Below are 21,413 nucleotides of genomic sequence, written 5' to 3'. Positions count from 1 at the left end.
ATTTGTTTAAAAACAAGATTAGATTTATAATAAAATTTCAGACATTGCAGTAGTATGTAAAAATGGTAGTTCCTTCTTTTTTACCATCCCAATCCTGTACCCCCAAGCCACCATATTTCTTTATTCTAAGTTATCCTTACCTGTGAGTCTATTCCTCTTGGTTCTATTAGTGGTAGTTTTCATCCAATGGTTCCTGTATAGTGTTTGGCAAATACTAGGCCTCATATATTTTGTTGAGTAAGTGAGTGAATGAAAATTGTAGCTATATGCTTAATTCTCTTATGGTCCAGTCTACTGGAATTTTAAGCATTGCCTTGGGGCTTTTTTTGAAGAACCAATATTCTTGGCCCAGTCACTAAGAGTCCAACATTTGCACATCTCAGTATTTGACATGCTTATCTTGACATGCTTTTCTGTAAGGTGAAAATATTTCTTTATGCTAAAATAGTAATGTAAATTTCTTTTTTTCTTCCAGCTGCCTTTGCAGCAGTGTTGCACTGGTAAGATTGTTTTTTCTCCTATGGTATTTTATGCAGATGTTTACAATTTACCAAAACTTTTCTCTATACATTTAAAGGAATAATTTCAGCATAGTAAGGATGAATATGTATATTCATATATATATATACATATAAAATACATGCAGCACAGTAGTCTGAAAAAGTAGTTTAATTGATAAATCACAGTCAGAATAATTTAATCTTTTTAATAAAAGAGATCTATTATTAAAGAGGCTATATTTGATATTCTACCTCACTTAACATTAATATAGTATTCATGTTGCAAGGAAGATTAATTTTTTTAATCTTCTGGATAGAGAGAAATATGAATTTCATTAGATATTTCTGAAATGTTGACCCAGTGACATTTACAGTTTAAATCTATACTTTTGTTGTACTTCACTTAAAATACCATCATTCTAGTTCATTTTAATTTTAAAATCTAATTTGAATGTGTTTTTTTAATAGAGAGAAATTTTAGTAGAAAAGATGTACTGGGTGGAAAACAAATATGAATATTATTGTATTTGGGTTTTATTACTAAATTGTCTGCAATAGATACTCTGATTTTTGCTTTTAGAGTTACTTTTAAAAATAATACTTAATGTAAGTTTTAACACTGTTGCTTTGTTTTGTTCTTCCAGGAGCCATATAACACACCTTTTTGAAAATGATCGTCATTTTTCTCACCTCTCAACATTGGAAAGGGAGATGGCTTTTCGCACTGAAATGGTTAGTTTTTATGTGGTATTTTATTGTAGTACTTTAGGAATTTTAAAAAAAATTAAGCTTTTTGTCATGGAAATTTTCGAAAAGATGTTTCAAGTAGAAAGAATACATAGCAACCCTCACCCCACTCTCTTGCTTCTACAGCTGGCAGCACATAACCAGTGTTCTTGTATCTACACCTGTACTCATCCATCTCTTTTTAAAGGAAATCCCAGACATTGTATCATTTCATCTATTGATACTTTCATAAGTATCTCAAAAGGCAAGACTCTTTTTTGTTTTTAACCCTGGTACCATTGTTACACTTGAAAATAATTAACAACAGTTCCTTAATATCACCAAATAAAAATCTGTATTTAAGTGACCTCATTGGCTCTTTTTCTATGCTTTCTTTTTTTTTTAAACAGTTGGTGTGTTTGAAATAGTATCCAAACAATGTCTGTAATACTGCATTTAGTTGATGTATCTCTTAAGTCTTTTAATCTTTATTAAATAAATTCCTCTTCCCATTTTTGTTTTGTTTTCCTGCTATTTATTTGTTGAGGAATCCAGATTATTTGTCTTGTAGAATTACCCACAGTAATTCATATTGTTTATTATGTTTATTTGTCCCAAGTTTCCTGAAAATTGGTGGATTAGAGTTTTGACAGCTGAAGAGTTGACTTTTTTCCTGGCAGGAATACTTCCTAGGTTGTGTTGTGCACTTTCTATTCTATCATGCCAAGAGGCATACCATATCTAGTCGTTCCACTTTCTCTGATGCTAAGGTTTATCAGTGGCTTTAGGTGTTGTGAGACTGATCTCTCCATTATAGCCTAGTCATAAGCCCAGGTCAGTTATTTAATTATCATTGGCAAACTATGATTATCTATTCTATCATTTTTTTCTAGTACTTAATTACTATAATTCTCTCTCTCTTTTTTTTTTTTTTTTTTAAGAGACTGAGTCTTACTCCATCATCCAGGCTGGAGTGCAGTGGCACAGTCACAGCTCACTGCAGCCACGAACTCCTGGGCTCAAGTGATCCTCCTCTTTTGGACTCCCATAGTCTGAGATTATAGGCAGGAGCCACCAAGCCTGTCCATTATAATTCTTCTCTAAAGAAGTTTCCCACAATATCTTTTTGGTTTCCTGACATATATACTTCATAGAGGAAAGACAGGAAAATGCTTGATACTTTCTTTTTATTTATCAGTTTTCAGAAAAATGAGTACATTCTCTGTCATCTTCTAGTGGTGACCAATGGAGTACTTTCTTTTGGCATGTCATTATCATGTGATGGATTTTTAACATATTTTGTAAACTTCCTGTCTTTAGCTAGTGAAAGCCTTTGTAGTTCACCCTGCTTGCTCTTGAGGTGACTTTACTAGTGTTTCATAGCTTTCTTACTTTCAAGTACTATAAGACATTTTCTTCCCAGATCTAGCAAAGAGCCCCCATTCCTTTCTGTAGCAAATGGTATTTAGAGACCACAATTTTGGTCCTAGAGTTGCTCATTACTACTAGATTGGCCATTGTGTCTAAGCCTTTTTAGTGAACAGAATTAGGAAACAAATTTTTTTTTAAAAAGAAAGTAAATCATAAATTTATATTCATATTTTAGAATTGAAATTTAGGATTAGCTGTTTTTTACTTATTTAATGTTAAACTTACATCTTTTCTCTTAGTCTGAGAATCTTGGTTTCAAATTACTATTTGTTATGAATAAAAGTACCAAAGGTATTATTAAAAAATATGATTACTGAAAACAATTTAAGTAATTTTCTTACAGTTTGTTTTAGCCTAGGATATATTCCACTAGAAATATACAGTAAAATTACTATTAAGTTACTTGAAATTCTCTACTAACTTAATAGTTAATTCTTTTATTTTTATTTTGATATTTAGGGATTTTTATTTGATTTATAATTAAATAAAACATTTACATTATTCCCAATTAAACCTACAAAACAAGGTAGGTGTAGTTTCCTAGGGGTTCCATAACAAAATATAGTAAATTAGATGGCTTAAAATGCAAGAAATTTATTCCCTCACAAGTCTAGAGGTTACAAGTGGGAAATCAAGGTGTTGACAGGGCCATGTTGTCTCTGGAGGCTATCGGAGACAGTCCCTTCTTATCTCTTCCTAGCTTCTGGTGGTTGCTGGCAATCCTTTGCATTCCCTGACTTGTTGATCTCTGCCTTCATTGTCACGTGGCTTTTCCCCCCTTGTGTCTGTTTTTGTGTCCAGATTTCCCTCTTCTTGTAAGGATGTCAGTTGTATTGGATTTAGAGTCTGCCTTAATCCAATGTGACCTCATCTTAGCTTGATTATATTTGCAAGGATCCTATTTCCAAATAAGGTCACATTCACAGGTTCTGGTGGACATGAAATTAGGGGGACACTATTCAACTTAATACAGTAGGAAACATGTTTTAAAAAAATAGTGATATGAGAACTAAAACACAGTAGTATTAAGACCATGTTTTCCTTTTTAATAAATACTTGGGTAGGCATATTGCTTTTGTAATTAAGAGCCTTGAACTCAGTTTAGAGTTTGGTAGCCATTGGTACTGGCTGCCAGGGCAGTTCTAGGTAAAATTGCATGGAAGGTTGAATTGTGTCTTGTATTTATCTGTCTTCCCTTATACTGCCACTCATACTCCCTCCTAGGCTTCTTGTACTTTCTTGTTTTTCACCTAATGTATTATTCCACCCTTGCTATCTTTCCAAAGTAGCATGTCAAGCTAAAAAATTATCTCTTTTCCTCAAAATAGGGCCACCCCCCACATCCCCTCTCCCACAGGGTTCTTACCTTATGCTGACTTGATAGGAGGGAGAATGATCTATAAAATTAGTTGGTATCTGAATGAAATATATATGTATTAATACATCATCAGGTGGCCTTCTCATCACATTTGCAATTTTGCATGTAAATCTGGAGGGAAAAAGAAATGATAGTGTCATTTTGGGGACTCAGATAAGCAATGGAGGGGGGAATACTTTTGGGACGATTTCTTGGTTTATGGTAAATTTTAGTTCCACAATAAACCACTCACCCTGTTCATAAGATAGCTTTTTGTCACACTTATATTAGTGTGGGTTGTAGGATTTTCTTAGGTGAAGTGTGCTGAGTCATGTTATTTTTAAATGTTGAAGCTATTTTGGAAGCTATTTTGCTTTCAATTATTTAAATTAAGACAAGATTCTATGAAAATAATATAGTTTTTTATCTTTAGAATTTATCAGTGATCAGAAACCTATGAAATTAATTGTAGCTATTACTTGTTTTTTAAAAACTGTATTTTAAATTTTTTTAAGCTAAGAAGAGGCAAAATAATTGTGTACCTTTTATTATAACTAGAGCATATCCTTATTTCAGGGACTGTATTATTCCTACTTCAAGACTGTTGTGGAGGCACCCTCATTTTTTAATGGGGTCTGGATGATTATGAATGATAAACTGACTGAATATCCCCTTGTTATTAATACATTAAAAAGGTTCAATCTTTACCCTGAGGTAAGTTAATTTTTCCAATTGTGATTTTTCACTTTTTCACTTTTTTTTTTTTGTATAAATGCTGATTCTAAATCTAAGATATAATTCAATATATTAAATTTTATTTCATTTTTTAAAAGAGAATAGGTAGCTTGGGAAGGAACATGGGAAAAAGATTATTATTGATTTTGCAGGGGCTTTAACTGATTCTATAGGAACTTCTATTGTGATTGTTTAGAAAATGCAAAAACTAGATTTGGTGTGCTTGTAGGGATTACAGTAAGGGAGCTCCATTACTTTTACATGTCATTTGCCAAATAATGTTTCTTCCCTCTTTAGAGTTCCTCATATGATTGAGTGTACTTTCTTGGGGTGGGAGTGGGAGAAGGTCAGCCTATCCAGGAAGTAAGAGGGGAAGGGAGTGATATTTGGTTTCTCCTTTACCCTCCTTGCAAAATTATAAATTTGTTGATGTGGAACTGTTGAGTTCAACAGAATATATACTTTAATGATTTTAGTACATGCTACCAAAATGCCTTCCAGAAAGGTTCTACTAATTGAAATCTCCACTAGCAGTTTTAAAAATAGTTGCTTGTTCCTGCCTTTTGTCTGTAATAAATTTATTATGTTTATTTATACACAGGTGTTACTGTAATGCTTTAAGGATAAAACATAGTTTTTCGTTTGGTTTTTAGCTTTGTGTATGATGTGTATGTAATTTTTTCTATACAGAAATATCTATGAATTTTAAAAATTTGTTTTTTATGCATACATGTAAATCTTTATACTCATTATAATTATATTTTTATATTTACATTTTTAATTTATCTGGAATTGGTTTTGATGCATAGTGTGGGGTAGGTATCTATATTTTTTTCAAAATGCTATTCTGTGCAACCTAATACTGATGAGTGGTCCATTCTGTTTCCACTGATTTGTATTAATAGTAGCTTTCTTTTTTAATATGCAAAATCATTGTACACGTATGCTTGCATCTGTTTTTGGACTTTGTGCTCAGTATTGCCTTAGGTTGAGGCCATAGAAAGTGGACTTTGAGATGGAGATTTACATAAAGGCAGTGTTTGTGGGAGTGCCCATGGGATCAACAGCTGGAGGGGGATGAAAGAAGCAGAATGAGGCAGATGGAAGAGTTGCACTATAATGCAGTTTACAGTGAAGACCTCAGTCAGTCCCAGGGGAGCTCTGGAGCCGGGATGGCCCTGCAGAGTTGTTCTGCCTTAAGGCAAGGGCCCTTGGCCTTTATATCCCTCCCAGTTGACTAGTTAGTTATTGGATATAGGTTGCCCTTGGGTAGGGGTTGCGCCCTTGAGTAGGGGTTGCGCCTTTGAGTGAATTTACTTTCTTCAGCCAGGGCAGTTCCCAGAGAAGGACTTAGCTGAGAGCTGTCAGTTACCAACCCTCTGGGCAGCTGGAGGAATGAGAGCCTTAGCCCAGAAGGGGGACCTGGGTGGCTCACCACCACCACCTCTACCACAGTTATATTGATCTGTCTGGCTGTTCCTGTGCCAGTATCATACCATTTTGATTACTGTGAGTAATAAGTTTTAGTATCTGTTAGGACATTCCCTTTAGTTGTTTTCTTTTTGTTATTTCTCTAGTTAAATTTTAGACACTCTTGGGATTTTGATTAGGATTGTTTTAGGTTTATGAATTAATTTGAGGGAGAATTCACATCTTGAAAGATTAGGTCTATTTAAGTAGACCCAGTATCACTCTATTTGTTCAAATCTTCTTTTATGTCCCTTAGAGTTTTATAGCTTTTGAAAAATATAAATCTTGCAATTTTTTTGTTATGTTTTATTCTTACCCATGGATGAGCAGTTGAAGACTGACCAGTGAAGAGATAGGAGATTCTGAGCTTCATTTTACTAGATTTAAAGGGAGCCAAGTGGATGGTACAGGAAGGGGAAATTTGGTAATTATTAAAATATATCAAAAATATTATAGTAATAAAAACTGTTTAGGATAATTTCTTTTCTTATGATGCCTCTACTTTTTAAAAAAATAGGTAATCTTGGCCAGCTGGTACCGGATTTATACCAAAATAATGGACTTGATTGGTATTCAAACCAAGATATGTTGGACAGTTACCAGAGGAGAAGGACTCAGCCCTGTTGAAAGCTGTGAGGGTAAGTTTCTTTCTATAATATTGTCCAGTTATCTATAGTAACATAGTAAACTTACACACCCAGCATAATAAACTTAGCCCAAAGTTAGTGGTATAAGCAGCAACCATTTTATTATGCGTGTACATTCTGCACATCTAAAAGTTGAGGAGAATCTAGCAGGGTTAATTTGTCTCCATAATGTCGGGGGCCTCTGCTAGTAAGACTCAAATGGCTGGGAAGACCAGAATTAACTGGAGGCTGCTTCACTCACATTTTGCTTCCTAGTTGGGGTGATTGTGAGGCTGAGCTCAGCTAGGACTGTCCACTGGGACATATACATGTGGCTATTCCATGTAACTTGGGTCTTTTTTACAGCAAGGTACCCCAGAGTAGTCAGGCCTTTCCTATGTCAGCTCAAGACTCCAAGCTGTACCCTGCATGGCCTCTTAAGACCTAGCCTCAAAAGTCATATGGTATTGGTTCTGCTGTACTCTGTTGAAGCAGTAACAAGCTCAACCGGACTCAAAAACAGGGGTCATAGACCTCATACCTCTATAGGAAGCATATCAGTGAATTTGCAGCCCTGTTTCAAAACCACCACAGTTACTACCCTGTTCTCATCTATGTTCTGCAGTAGTGCCATTTTTTCACATGGGAACCAAGGCAACCATTTAATATATCTGGCAACCATTTTCAAAATAAACACAGTTTAATGTAAATTGCTAGACACATAAAGTAATTTATGGTTAGAACATATGTTTTGTTTATTTTTAAAGGATTGGGAGATCCTGCTTGCTTTTATGTTGCTGTAATTTTTATTTTAAATGGACTAATGATGGCATTATTCTTCATATATGGCACATATTTAAGGTAAGAGAATATTTTAGTATGTATTTGTAAGATATACTAGAATAATAAAAATACTTATTAGTTAATAGTTAATCATTACTTAGCTGATAGTTCAATTTTATAACAATCTCATTCCTAAAATATCTACTTGTAGTTATAGAATTATTTCACATTTACATGATTTCACCATTGGTATAGCCAACTGTACCAATGTTTTAGAGGCATAAATAGAGCATGGTGGAGATACTTGATAAATTTTAAATATTTATAGGCACTTGATCATAAACAATATATATTATTTATAGAAAATATAAAGGAAAAGACCATTATCAAATGATATGAATGGCTCTTACTTTGCTAATGTTAACATAGAAGCATATTCTATACAGATATTTAATATCTAACCTGATTTACTTTACAGTTGAGTAGTATTTCTAAAACTAAAAGTTTGACTAATCTTTTTAAGGATTTGGATGTCTATTTTTCTTCTTTTTTTGAAGATTTATCATACGGTATATGTGTTTGAACTGTTTTACCTTGAGGGTATCTTTAGAATTTTCTTCATTACTGCTTAGTGATTCTTTGTAGTACAGAAGTATGAACATATGTATATGATTTTCAACTTGGGCTAATGAGGTTGCATCTGCTATTATCCCATTATCTTCTTTGCTTTGGAAGTATGGCATTTTCAGTTTAGTACCTCAAAGATCTGTTGAGTTTCTAGCTCAGTGTTTGAGTATATAACAGTAACTTGATAAATATTGTCAAAGGAGAAAGCTATTAGAAGATAAATTTAAAATATATTTGCATATAGATTTAAGACACTTAGATGCTAATATTTCTGACTTTGGTCTAAGAAAATTCTTTTAATTATTTGGGGACATTAAAATGGAAATGCGTGATTAAAAGATGATGTGAAAGAGTGAAAGATTTTGTTTTTGAAACAAGAGACAAAGAAATAACTTAACCAAAAGAATATGGTAATCAGGAAAGGAGGCTGACTTGAGGGAAAGTGGGCCAGTGTGCTTGTATAATGAGCCAAAAGGATAGAAACTTGGTGGTATATGTTCATTTTGCTAAGTACTGCCCATCTGTCTTATGGATAGCTTTATCACATTTGGGAGATTAAATTTTAAATAACAGAAGTTATAATGTGAAATATGGCATGATTGCTAAATTGCTAGTCTTATGCTACTTTATTTATTTATTTATTTATTTTCGAGATGAGGTCTTGCTATGTTACCCAGGCTGGAGTGCAGTGGCTGTTCACAGGCATTATCATAGTGCACTATGGCCTTGAACTCCTGGGCTAAAGTGATCCTCCTGCCTCAGCCTCCCTAGTAGCTAGGGCTACAGGTATATGTCACCATGCCCGGTTACTTCTTAAATTCAAAGAAGAATTTCTAAACATTTACTAAAGAAAACATGGATATTGTTTTCTTATAATTTATAACCTTTGTTTCAAAGACAGAAGGCACAACATCTGCTGAACAGAATACAAGGTTCTGGTTTTAGTTGAGGGGTTCTTGGTAGCTTGAGCCCTGACCTGAACTTTCTCAATCTTCAGCCCCAACAGTGCCTGGTAGGCAGTTTTCTCCCTCTTTGGGAGATGCATATTCGGTTCAGTCAACACATAAAGTACTTACTAAGTTTCTTCCTTAAGACTGTGTTTGGGCATTGAGTGCATGGGAGTGGGGAGGGTGGGAGATAGAGGGGGTAGCAGAATGTGTGTAATGGACGATAGAAAGGAAAGAAGGATAAAGTGCTCAAAATCCAGAGTAAGGAGAAATTTGTTCTGTGTGAAGGGGACACTTTAGCTTGTCCCTGGAGAATCAGGGTTATTTGGATAGGTGTGGAAATGAACAATGAGGAAAAAAACATTCCAGGGAGAGGCAAAGATGGAAAATCTGGGTCCTGGGAAGCAGGTAAGTTTGCCTGGGATGCATGTTCTTGAGGGGGCATCGTAGATTAAGATTGGAATAGTGGCTGGGCTGGGTGGTGAAAAGCCTTGATACTAGGATGGTTTGAAACCTATTCTAAAGCAAGTGAAGCAAATCAGAAATTTGGCCAGTACAGGGACAGTATTCAAGCTGAGCTGTGATCTCGAGACCCCTGACTTTCACCAGACCCCAAAGTCAAACAGTGACTAGTTCAACACAGTGTTTGTCAAACTGCAGGATGTGACCTATTAGGGGGTTTTAAAATCAATTTAGTCAGTTGAACCCAGCAATTTTTTTTCACATGAAAAAGAAAAGAATACAAATGTAAACAGTAGCATCTACCACACTTAGTAAGGGTAGATATTAGAGAAACTTCTATTTGCTGTATGTATGTGTATATGAATCTGTACTGAGCTGTAGTGTAAAGTCGTATTTCTTACTGTAATTTTAGTGTTCAAAAAAAAGTCTGTAGACTACTGCTTAAGGTGGCACGAGGGAACAACTCACACCTTAGAGCATTTGGGTCTTTCCAAATAGCTGTCTCTGGCTCTTTTCCAGTGCCAAGGGCTGCAGCTGATTTCAGCTCTGCCTGCTTGACTGCTTCCTGCCTCAGCCGCCCCTTTGGGGTTGCCTAGGTCTCGTACCCTGCAGTGGTCCACACTTGCAGCGCACATTTTTATTTTTCCAACTCTTCTTCTGCTGTTTGTGGGCTTTTCCTTAACCCTGAATAATCCCTTTAGCTCTTTCTAAAGCATCCTGAACTCACGGTTCTTCCCAGCACTACCCATCACCAATGAGCTTGCAGTTCTTGTGCATAATGGAGCCACTTGTATTCTCAAGAAGCCTTGACTCTTCCATTGCTCCCTGAGGGGAGTTGTATAAATATAGCCCTGAAATGCTGGTCCTGATTCAACATGTATATCATGTTGTATAATGTCTCTTATCACTTCTTTTCTATCAGGTTTTTTTTTTTTTTTTGCATTTTTTGTATGTTTTTCACATTAAGTATTTTTAGAGGTTTCAAATTACTGGTTAGTTCTTAATATTTTCTTCCTTCATAGTTAGTTTAGTCACCCTTCTAATTTTATGAGTGGGATAAAGCTCCAGACTTCTTATATTTGGGTTAAAAATAAAGAGGAGGATAACTAAAATTGCGTTTAGATTTTTTTAATAAACTGTGTTCCATAATTGAGAAATAAAAGTTGAGATTTGTCTATTAGATTAGAAGTTTGCAGGCAGATTAAGTATGACAGTTTTTAATCCAGAAGTATATTTGTTTTCAAATAAGATAGATGAAAGATTTTAGAAGCCAGATAAGCTAGTCTATTGCATCAGAAATGGAAGTAGGAAAAAAACCATAATCGAATGGTGAATAGGGCTATGCTGCCAAATTCTAACTTGAGGAGATGCAGTGAGATCTGTTTTGCAAACACAACTTACTCATGCTAGAATTCTCAGTATTGTAGTATTTTAAAAAAATACCCATTGTTAATTTTTTTCAAGTTGTATTGTTAATTCACAGTTATAGTTTTTTTTATTTCATGAGATACCCTGATGTTTCTAACAGTACACTAACAGTTTCTGGAGGCCAGTTTCTTAAGACCCAGTGTGTGTAAATCTCTGTTCTGCAGGGAGGAAGGAACTTAAGAGAGTGGTTGTTGGACATTTAAACTACTGCTGCAGTTTCTTATAGAGGAAATTCATATATGCCTAAAATTCTCTTATTGATAAATGCCAAAATTTTTGTTATTGGACCCCAAGGCAGGTATCAAGCAACAGGCTAGAGTGCCATGGTATCATCCTAGCTGACAGCAACCTCAAACTCCTGGGCTGAAGCAATCCTCTTGCCTCAGTCTCCTGAGTAGCTGGGACTACAGGAGTGCAGCACCACAACCTGCTAATTTTTCCCATTTTTAGTAGAGATGGGGTCTCACTCTTGCTCAGGCTGGTCGCAAACTCCGGAGTTCAAGCGATCCTCCCACCTCAGCCTCCCAGAGTGCTAGGATTACAGGCATGAGCCACTGCACCCAGCCTGCAGTTTAGTTTGATTTTAGTATTATTCTGGAGTTTGAGTTTACCTCTAGCTAGGTCATTGTACATTAGGGAGAAAGAATAGATTGGGTAGTATATTTAACTATTAATTATTTACCCTTAATGGTACACTGGCACATGTTTAACAGCCAGCTCTCTGGCAAAAACACATACATACATCAAGTTTATTATATATTTTCCTGCTATAAAGGATGTGTACAAATAATAACAGGATTTCTAAACAGGATTGGTTTTTTCCTTTCTTTTTGGAAACAGTACACCAGCTCAAATAACAGAGGGAGTGCAATACTGGGATACAGAGGTCTTGTGAACTAGAGAGTCATTGGAAGAAGGGCTTTGTTTAAGGATGAATATCTGTTGGTGTTAGATTTATCCCTACTTGCTGCCAGTTATTCTTTAGTTGTCTCTATCTTTTGGTTTTTCCTTCTTGGTTCCTTCCCATCTACCTGGAAATGCCTTCATATCTTACCCTCCCCCCAGCAGTGTTTCCCCAGCAAAGACTGCTGGTCTCATCCACCTCTCCCACCACTGTCTTCCTACAGTGCTTACCCGGCAGCCAAACCATTGGGTGCTTGGTTTGTTTTTGATCTTAGGATGGTAAAAATGTATAAAACTACCCAAGCTTTTCACAGATGAGTGCTGTGGCTGACCTAAGAGGACTCGCTCTGTCTTTTTGTGCTTCATTTTCTCTTTAGAGTTCTCCCACTGATTACTGCTGCCTCCATCTTCAGAATTCATGTACCTCCCTAAAACTGAAGGATGCACAAAAATTCCTTTCCCACACCGCTCAAGACAAGGGAAATAGGGTAGAATCATAACAGCCCTTAAGTCTAAGTATGATTTGCAGATCTTGTGTTAGAATCTTTCCTATTCAGCATCCTATCTGAGGGTGCCTCCCAAGCACCCCTTTAGGTTTTTATTAATAAGCTCTTGAGCTCTCGGTTCCATTCTAGATTAAGCATCATCTGAGGAGGTCTTCTGGAGAAAGCAGTGGGCAGTGAGGGGGCTAATGACTCATCCTGGGGCAGGCAGAACAATGCCCACGTGGAGTATCTGTCTGTACCGACCGATACCTTACCAGTCGCTGCTGCCTGCTTAAGCTTTTGTTTATTATACTCCATGGAGTATTTTTACTAAACTTTACTTTTATATTATTCCTTCAGCTCCTATTGAGCGTCTTATGAGCGTCAACTTAAAATAATCAAAGGCTCAGGATCCAGTTAAAAGAGTTTCTTGAAGCGCAAAGTGTGAGGGCTGTCGTCTGGGTTACACAGACACCAAAGAATGGTGATCAGTGCTCCCAGTGTGGGCGAAAGTGAAGATTGTTTGTTTAAGCAAAAGCAGAGGTGCTGAACAGAATTACAACATTTTCCAAACAAAGGCTCACATACAGGTGTAAGATTTGATTGGTTACTATTGATTATAGGTTAAGGGAGTTGCTTAACATTTTACGATAAAGCAGTAACAATCACCAGGATCTCTGTGTCTAGCGTCATTTAGTCTAGGTTTGAATGAAGAACAGGGAGACGGTTAACGTACAGCATCTCAACACAAAGGTCAGGAAGCAGTAGTCATGTACCAGAGAAGAAAAACAGGCATATTATGTGACTCAGTTTCCAGGGCCTAACTTTTCCCCTTGGCATAATAAATTTGGAAGGCCTTGAAATTTAATTTTTATTTTACATAAGAAATAGCTGCATGGAATTCATTACTTTATGTTTTATGCATCTCTATAATTTGAGTACATTATCTATGATATTGCCCATTATCCTTTTCAAAAACAAACACATTTTTTATGTGTGGAATGTGTCATATCTATGGAATTATATAAAAACTTTACATGCATATTTAAAGATTAGTAAAATGAATACCTACATACCTATAATACTTAGATAAAGAAATAATAAATTATCAGAAGTTTTTATACCCTAAAAATTCCTCTTAATGCATTCTCTTCCCTTCCCCAACCCTCAGAGGAAAGGGTATCCTAACTTTTGGACTAATTTTTTTCTTGTTTTTCTTTATAATTTTGCCACCTATGTATAAGTCCTTAAATATAGTGTGTTTAGTTTTGAAAAACTGAATATCAAGCTCAAGCACAAACCTATCTGTTTAAGGAAAGGGCACAATTGCCATTATTATATGAAAGTTCCCAGAAGATAGCTGAACAGGGTTTCTGGGTCGTGGTCATCAGGTTCCCCCGAGGGATATTTCTGGAACTGTCAGGAGCTCAGCTGAGCTGGGAGAGAGAGCTGAGTTGCCAGGTGTTGGAATAACTGGTTAAAACAACGAGCCCAAAGTGAAGGAGTTAAGCAATCATTTCCTGTGATGGTATCAATCAAAGCAGACTCCACCTGTCCACACCCCTCACAGGTACAGGGTCAAGTGGATCAGTACATCCATGGGAGTTGGGGTTCAGGAGTCTTCTCACTTTATTACTGTTAATGGAGCCCCAAACAAAAGGCTCTGGGCTCTGAACAAAAGGCCCCTACAGTTTTATGGGTCTTGAGGTGGGGGGAAGGACTAGGAGTGGAAAAGAACAGAGTTTGAGTCAGAGTGGGGAGAAGTGTTTTCAAAAACTTCCCCACTGGAAAGCCTCAGCAGAGGTCCTGAAGAGGACCTTTGCCCGAGGTCTCAGGTAGACCAAGGAATAAAGGTGCGTAGGCTAGGAATGAACATATATGAAGAGCTTGACCAGTGAGAGGGGCCTGAATCCTTGATTGCAACTCCTCCCAGAGACTGCAGTGCATTGGCTCTGCACCAAGCCTGCAGTGAGGAGGGCAACTTTTCCCTGTGAGACCTGCCAGGCAAAGCCTTTGCCTATGGACAGGCTGGAGAAATACATGTAGGTGTCAGCTAGGAGTGTGGCCCCTCAGGACATCAGTGGGCAAGATCTGGGAAACTCAGTCACAGAGGCATCTGGCAGAAATGTAGTGTGGGCCAGGTACTGAATGTCAAGCAGATATACCGTCAGGGGAAGAGCTGCCCCCTGTTTCTAAAAACACTGTGTACCCTAGCTCTCAGGAGCATATCAAAGCGGAACAACTTCTGTGAGTAAATGAGTGTCTTTAGCCGATGCCAGCACTAAGGCATGCAGGAGCCAAGGTAAAATACAGACAACAATCTGTCCAGGCTCACCCAGACATTATCCTCAGGTTAACTAAAACATGGGGATCTTGGGCATGAGTGAGTACTTGGTTCTGGACTGGCTGCTTTCTGTGGTTTGTGTACATCTGTCCTCTTGACGTTTTCCTTTGCCATCCCATTGGGATGTCCTTCCCCATTCTCCTCTGTTGGATCTTCTGTGCCTGTATCCTATTTATTCTTCTTTCTTGGTTTTTCTCACTTTGGTAGACCACATCTTCTAGTAGTTCTTGAGAGTGGGTAGATGAGAGGCGTATTCATGAAACTCAGCATATTTGAAAATATCTTTATTTTGCCTTCATATTTGATTGCTTGTTTGGCTGAGCATTGAACACTTTTCCTTGAAAATTTTGAAGGCATCTCTCTATTGTTTTTTTTGCTTCAGATGGTGCTATTCAGACATTTTTAAGTTATTAAGATTCTTACACCTTTGTATATGACCTTTTCTGCCCTTCCTCTCTCTGGAAGATTGTAGAATCTTTTCTTTGTCTCCATGGTTCTGAAATTTCACAACAAAATGTCTTGGTAATTTTGTAATTACATTTGAACATTTGATGGGTTTTTTCAATCATATAACTTATGCCCTTAATTTCAGAGAAATTTTTAAAAATTCTTTCTTTACTTTTTTCATGCCCTCTGTTTTCTCTTTCAGAACTTTTATTATTATATTTGGATGTTACATTTCCCAGTCTTCTAATTTTCACATCTTTTTACATTTTTAATCTCTTTGACTTTGTTCTATATTGTAGAAAATTTTATCGGCCTTATTTTTCCAACTCTTCTGAGTTTTTCATTTTCATTATCATGCTTTTAATTTACAAGAATTTTTATTTGTTCTGTGAACATTTCTTTTTCAAAAAATAGTATTTTATTTTTGTTTCATGGTTTCAATATCTTTTCTCTCTGAGAGTGTTAATGATTTTTTTCCCCTCCCTGAATAATCTTGGCATCTTCTAGCTTTTTTTTTTTTTAATTTCTTTTGATCTGCACCATGCATGTTAGGAGCTTTCATCAGACATCTGGCAACCTTAGGCTGTCATGATTAAGACTGAAGGACAAAAAAGCTGTATGGAAGCTCTAAATCATGGGTGGAATCTGTTAACGTTGAATTTTTATATAATTTGAATAAATGTCATGAGAAGAGCTTAGAGTGACTGTCAGTTCTTTAGATATAAAAGAAAATATAAAGCAACAAATGTCTTTCCAGGTTGTAACAGGAAGGTAAAGTGTTTTATCAGGTTACCTGAAATAGAAGATTATAGAATTTTTAAGAAGTGATTGAGTAGGAGGGAGAAGACTTAAATGAGTTTAGGAGACACTGTCTTCTATGTAAAAATATGGAATAAGGTAGTATTTGTAAAGCACCTAGAAGAATACCTGTGTTCAGAAAATACTTTTTGATTGAATGAAATGAATGAATTAATAAATTATTGAAAGAAAAACTTATTTCATGGTTGCCATATTTGTTTGACAGGCACAATAAAAATCTGTTATCTATCATATAAGCTTTACTAGCATTTACCAGTTTAGGAAATATTTTTCCCATGGACTCATTCTGAAGCTTTCCCTCTGCAGATTCCCATCTTCACTGCAGACTGAAGAAGTACAGTACATGTATGACACTAATGTGCAAGGCTCTAGTCTAAGCTCTTTACAGTGATAAACTCATTTAATCCTATGGTAGCCTTATGAGATAAGTAAACCATTTCATAGATGAGGAAACTGAGGCACAAGAACATTGAAGCATTTTCCCAAGGTCACAGACCTAGTCATTTGCAGAGTTGCGATTTGAACAGAGGCTGCAGAGTGTGTGCTTTACTGTCTTGTGATACATTTTAAATGTTCTTTCCACAGTAATTAGATTATCTGCAGCTTTAGTTAATTTTTATTTAAAAATCCTGAGTAATGAAAAGAAAATGTTTATTCCATTTCCAAAGAGAGGGATATTTATGTTTCATAAAAAAAGTTTTCATCTAAAATATTTCAGAGATAAATGGCACTTAAAAGAATCTAGACTTCCCATTCTCTTTTCCATTCTAATTTTCTAGAATAATTACTATTCTGTAATATTAATAGTTCATTTCCTAAGGGTTCTAAGGTCCCAGGATTTTACTGTTCTTAATGCTAATATTTCTATATGCATTGTTTATTTTAGTAGAAGTTGATATGTAGAAGTTTACTCTTTCTAATATTATCATTTATCAGGATCCTATTCTACTTTTGGCTATCATACATGTAATTTTGTAATTATTCTAATAGTTTCCTCCATTACTTTTTGTTAGAATCATTTTATTGACACTTTACCCACAAATTGGAAGGAAAGATACCCTAATCTGTGTGGTGTTTCTGTTTCATTCAATGTCTATTTTTGTAATTGCACATTTTCCCCTGATTTATCATCCTCCATGTAGAAGCGTGCCTAAACTCCAAAGTTCTGAGTGGTTTGGCAGTTTGTGGTTGTGTGGTTGTTTCAGTCTGTTTTTTGGAAGGTTTCTTTTCTAATTGTTTTCAGCCAAAGTTAAAATATACTATTTTATTTCTTTCAGTGGTGAATAAAAACATCAATTTTATTTTATTTTATTTTTATTTATTTATATATATATATATTTATTTTTTATTCAGGATATTATGGGGGTACAGACGTTTTGGTTGCATGTAATGCGTTTGCCTCACCCAAGCCAGGGCTACAAGCATGTCCTTCCCCCATGCAGTACGTTCCACTTCCATTAGTTGTGGGTTTACCCCCCCAATCCCCCCACCTGACTGGCACCCAGTGATTGTTACTACCATATGAACACATTAGTGTTGGTCAGTTAGTACCAATTTGTTGGCAGATACATGTGGTGCATGTTTTTCCATCCTTGTGATATGTCACTTCGAAGGATGGGCTCAATCTCTATCCAGGACAATACAAGAGGTGCTATATCACCATTGTTTTTTGTATTTGAGTAGTACTCCATGGTATACATATACCACATTTTATTGATCCATTCATGTGTTGATGGGCACTTGGATTGTTTCCACATGTTTGCAATTGTGAATTGTGTTGCTATAATAAACATTTGAGTGAAGAAGGAACATCAGTTTTAATGTTGTCTGGAACATTTATGATTTTGTTCCTCATAGCTGTTTGATAAATATCAATAGGTCTTCAGGTAAGTTTATTGAACAACTTTCTTTCTATTAATGTGCTCTACAACTGGGTATGTTACTTATTAGTATGTTTTTAAAATTAATTTTCATTATTTTGTGTATACATACATGTCTCTTGGCATCATTTATTGAGTTTTCATGATAAAACACAGCAACAGTTCCTTGCCCTGTCTCCAGCACCTCACCCATCCCTGTATCCAGAGAAAACCACTTTCTAATCTTTGAAACCTCAGCAATTCTGATATGTAAACCAGTAGTCCACAGTTACATTATTACGGCTGTATAAATATTGCTCACTGCTGAATCAAGTAGTGCGAATAATTATTTATTTGGTAACTTAAATTTTTTCCTGTGCTTAATTATTGCCAATATTTTGTTTTCATTAATTTCCTATATACTGATTAATTCCTTTACAAATCTGCAACTGAGCTGTAAGCACTTATTTTATACTTTGTTAAATGTATGTAATCCATTATATTTCAGCTCTCCTACCCCATTCCCAAGGCCTCCCTCCTGGAGCCTTCTGCATCTGGTTCCATCCTAGATGGGGCCTTCTCTAGGCTCACTGCACAGCTGTTCCTGCGACTTTTGTTTACCACCATGTTGAGAATTCCCCTTTCCTCTCTCGCATTGGATTCATTATTTGTTGACCTCTTTCTTGTTTATTTCATCATTTTGGAGAATCACATTTCTCAGGTAGTTCCCAAGAAAGAGTACATGAAGGTAATGTAAAAATACATGTACTTTGCATGTTTGAACATTTCTTATACTTTTGTACTTGGTTACTGCTTTGTCTGGTTATAGAGTTTTATTTTTCTTAAGACTTTTGAAGGCTTTGTTCCACTGTCCTCTGAGATTCAGTCTAGCTTTTCAAAACTCTGGTGCTATTCTGCCATCAGTTCCTTTTGTATGTGGCTTGTTTGTATATGGGTTCATCTTTTTATCTTTAGTGCCCTAAAAGGCCATGGTGTGGTAGATACTGTATCATCCTTTTAATCAGATACTCTGTGGGTTCTAGCTATGTGAACACTTAATTCTTCAGTTTGGAGGAAAACTTTCTATCACTATTTACTTCATGACTTTTTATTTTCCTTTTTTTCCGTTTTTCTGAAAATCCTGTTGATTGGATATTGGAACTCTTGAATTGAAATCTAATTTTATATAGTTTTTCTTCCTTATTTGTTACTTTTTATTGTCCTTGCTGTTAGATTTCCAACTATACTAAAGAATCTTGAGTTCGAAAATTTCTCTGCTTCTTGCATTGTCTCTGTTACCTCCAGGTCTCCTTTGATTTTGTGTTAGCTTGTTTTTCACCCTAAAAGCTTCTCCACAGCCTGTTAATCCTTAGCTTGACATTTATATCTAAGAATGAGATAGCTTGTAAAAACTGGTTTGAAGGTTATAAGGTGAGTGGTACTTAATGACTGGTGGGTTTTATTATAGAGTGATCAGACTGTAAACTGCTTTGTTGGGGGAGACCCAGGCCCCTTTCCCCTTGCAGGTCTTTCATTTACCAACTTCGGCAGCCTCTGTGTGTGGCCAGGAAACAGGGGAGAGAGTCCAGGAGGTGTATATGATTCTTCTTCACCTCAGTGTAGAAGTGACAGCCAGTACTGGTGACAATCCCACCATCCCCCACCTCTCTGGGATATGTGGATACTTGTGTATTTAAGGCCCAAGAGCACACTCACCAAGGCCTGGGTCAGTGTCTCTGTCTTTTCCATTCCCTTTATGGCAATTTTTTGAGAACTTTTAAATGATCTTTTTCATGACTTTCTCTACATTTAATGTCTGCTACTCAGCATCCCTGTGGCCACTCTGATGTGTCCCTGATCTCTTCCTCCTCTTTTGAATATTTGCCCTTCTCTCTACTCAGTTCTCCATTGCTTTTCAGCTTTTGTGAGAAAAGCCTGGCCATCCTGTTGTAGACAGAGTTAGTCAGCAGAAAATACCTTTTCTTCCACGTAAGGAACCAGCTAGTCATAGAGGGGAGTGCATTCATCTTCCAATTTTCTGTTGTTCTCTGTTGTCTTCTTTGTTTGTTGGAGGTCCAGAGTGGTAGAATGATTTCTTATCTTTTAGATAATTTTTTTTAAAAACTATTTCTAGATATGTTCTGGAAGCCCTGAGGACCTAGAAGATTAGTGTGTGTGTCAAACCCCCCCCACTTTAATTTTGCTTAAATGTCTCCCTTTACATCTGAAGTGAACAGACATCATTAATGTAACCAGTTTCCTTGCTCTGTCTTCCGATGATCCAACCAAGTTACCTAGAAAGTACTCAGTATTGCTTTTAGGCTCTCTTGCAGACTAGAATAGCTTTTTATGTCAGTTCTTTACTCCTCTACTGTCCCCCACCTGTTTTAAGGAAAAGTTGAATTTCATATATTTTATGCTAATTTTTACTTGCATTGTTTTATCTGATATTTTCTTTTTCTTTATTTTAAAAAATCAAGCATTTATGGTTTATACAGGCTGGGTTTTTGGCTGAAAACAGGTCTTAAATAGGTTTTGAATTATACCATCTCCAACTTCTCCAGCTACATATTTTTTTGAATGTTCTATTAACTTGGCCTGCTAGCACATCTTTAATCAAACCCATTTGTTCCAACAGTTGTATATGAATATTTAAAAGATAAGTATTTTTATTTAATATGCATAAATTGATGAAAATTATTGGCTGAAAATATTGGTGCCTTTTCTCCAAAACTTGCCCCTTTTTCTGTCGTCACAGTCTCAGGAAATGACACTCCTGTCCACACTAATGCCCAAGGCTGACTGGAGGGGAGGAGACATGCGTTCCTCTTCCTCACCTCTGCAGTCCCAGGAGTCATGGAACCCTGTGCTTTATTTCCTGAGGATATCTCTGGAGTCCTTCCACTTGTCACCTTGGGGCACCTTGGCTTTATTTCTCTGGCTCCGACCAGTCTTGTTCCCTGCCAGGCTCTTCTGCACGCTGCAGTCCGTGTGATCTCCTCATTTGAGGAGCTGTGACAAGGACAGCTGCAGTTGCAGCACAGAGTTTGGGTAGGAGGATGAATAGGGAAAGGAGTCTGGAGGTGTACGCAGGGGCCAGAGCCTGTGAGGCATTTTGGACATGTTTCAGTGTTTGGATGTGACCCTGAGAGTAGTGGATGCCAGCGAAGGGCTGTGTGGATGGTAGGAGTGCCGGCATTGGGTTCCTTCTTTTTTTTTTTTTTTTTTTGTCCACCTCTTTTCAGTACACATACAATCACAGAGAAATTATAATGAAGGAAGGAAAATTCAGTGACAAAACAGAAGTAGTAAAAATATATAGCACATACAAAATGGTTGACAGGAAAATTTGAATTGTGTACAGCATCTTTGTATATAACTTTTTTTTAAAAAAAGGAAAATACATATAGACTAAAATGCATAAATATTTTAAAGCTCTTGGGAAAAGTTTTAGATACTTCATT

The 21,413-nt window shown here is 36.3% G+C and overlaps 1 protein-coding gene across 2 annotated transcripts in view; it reads left to right on the top strand.

Moving 5' to 3' along the window:
• The window catches only part of DPY19L1 (dpy-19 like C-mannosyltransferase 1), a 104,869-nt gene that overhangs the window by 16,925 nt on the left and 66,531 nt on the right, over positions 1-21,413 (top strand). For both annotated transcript variants that reach the window (XM_045564414.1, XM_045564413.1), the window contains exons 2-6: positions 476-500; positions 1,145-1,232; positions 4,591-4,728; positions 6,737-6,857; positions 7,613-7,706. In XM_045564414.1, the coding sequence (XP_045420370.1) occupies positions 476-500; positions 1,145-1,232; positions 4,591-4,728; positions 6,737-6,857; positions 7,613-7,706 (466 nt within the window). The remainder of the gene's footprint in view (positions 1-475; positions 501-1,144; positions 1,233-4,590; positions 4,729-6,736; positions 6,858-7,612; positions 7,707-21,413) is intronic.

Source organism: Lemur catta, chromosome 11 (genome assembly GCF_020740605.2).
Source record: "Lemur catta isolate mLemCat1 chromosome 11, mLemCat1.pri, whole genome shotgun sequence".
Lineage (NCBI taxonomy): Eukaryota > Metazoa > Chordata > Mammalia > Primates > Lemuridae > Lemur > Lemur catta.
The sequence above is the reverse complement of the archived record's forward strand: the minus strand, read 5'-3'. Positions and strand labels throughout refer to the sequence as shown.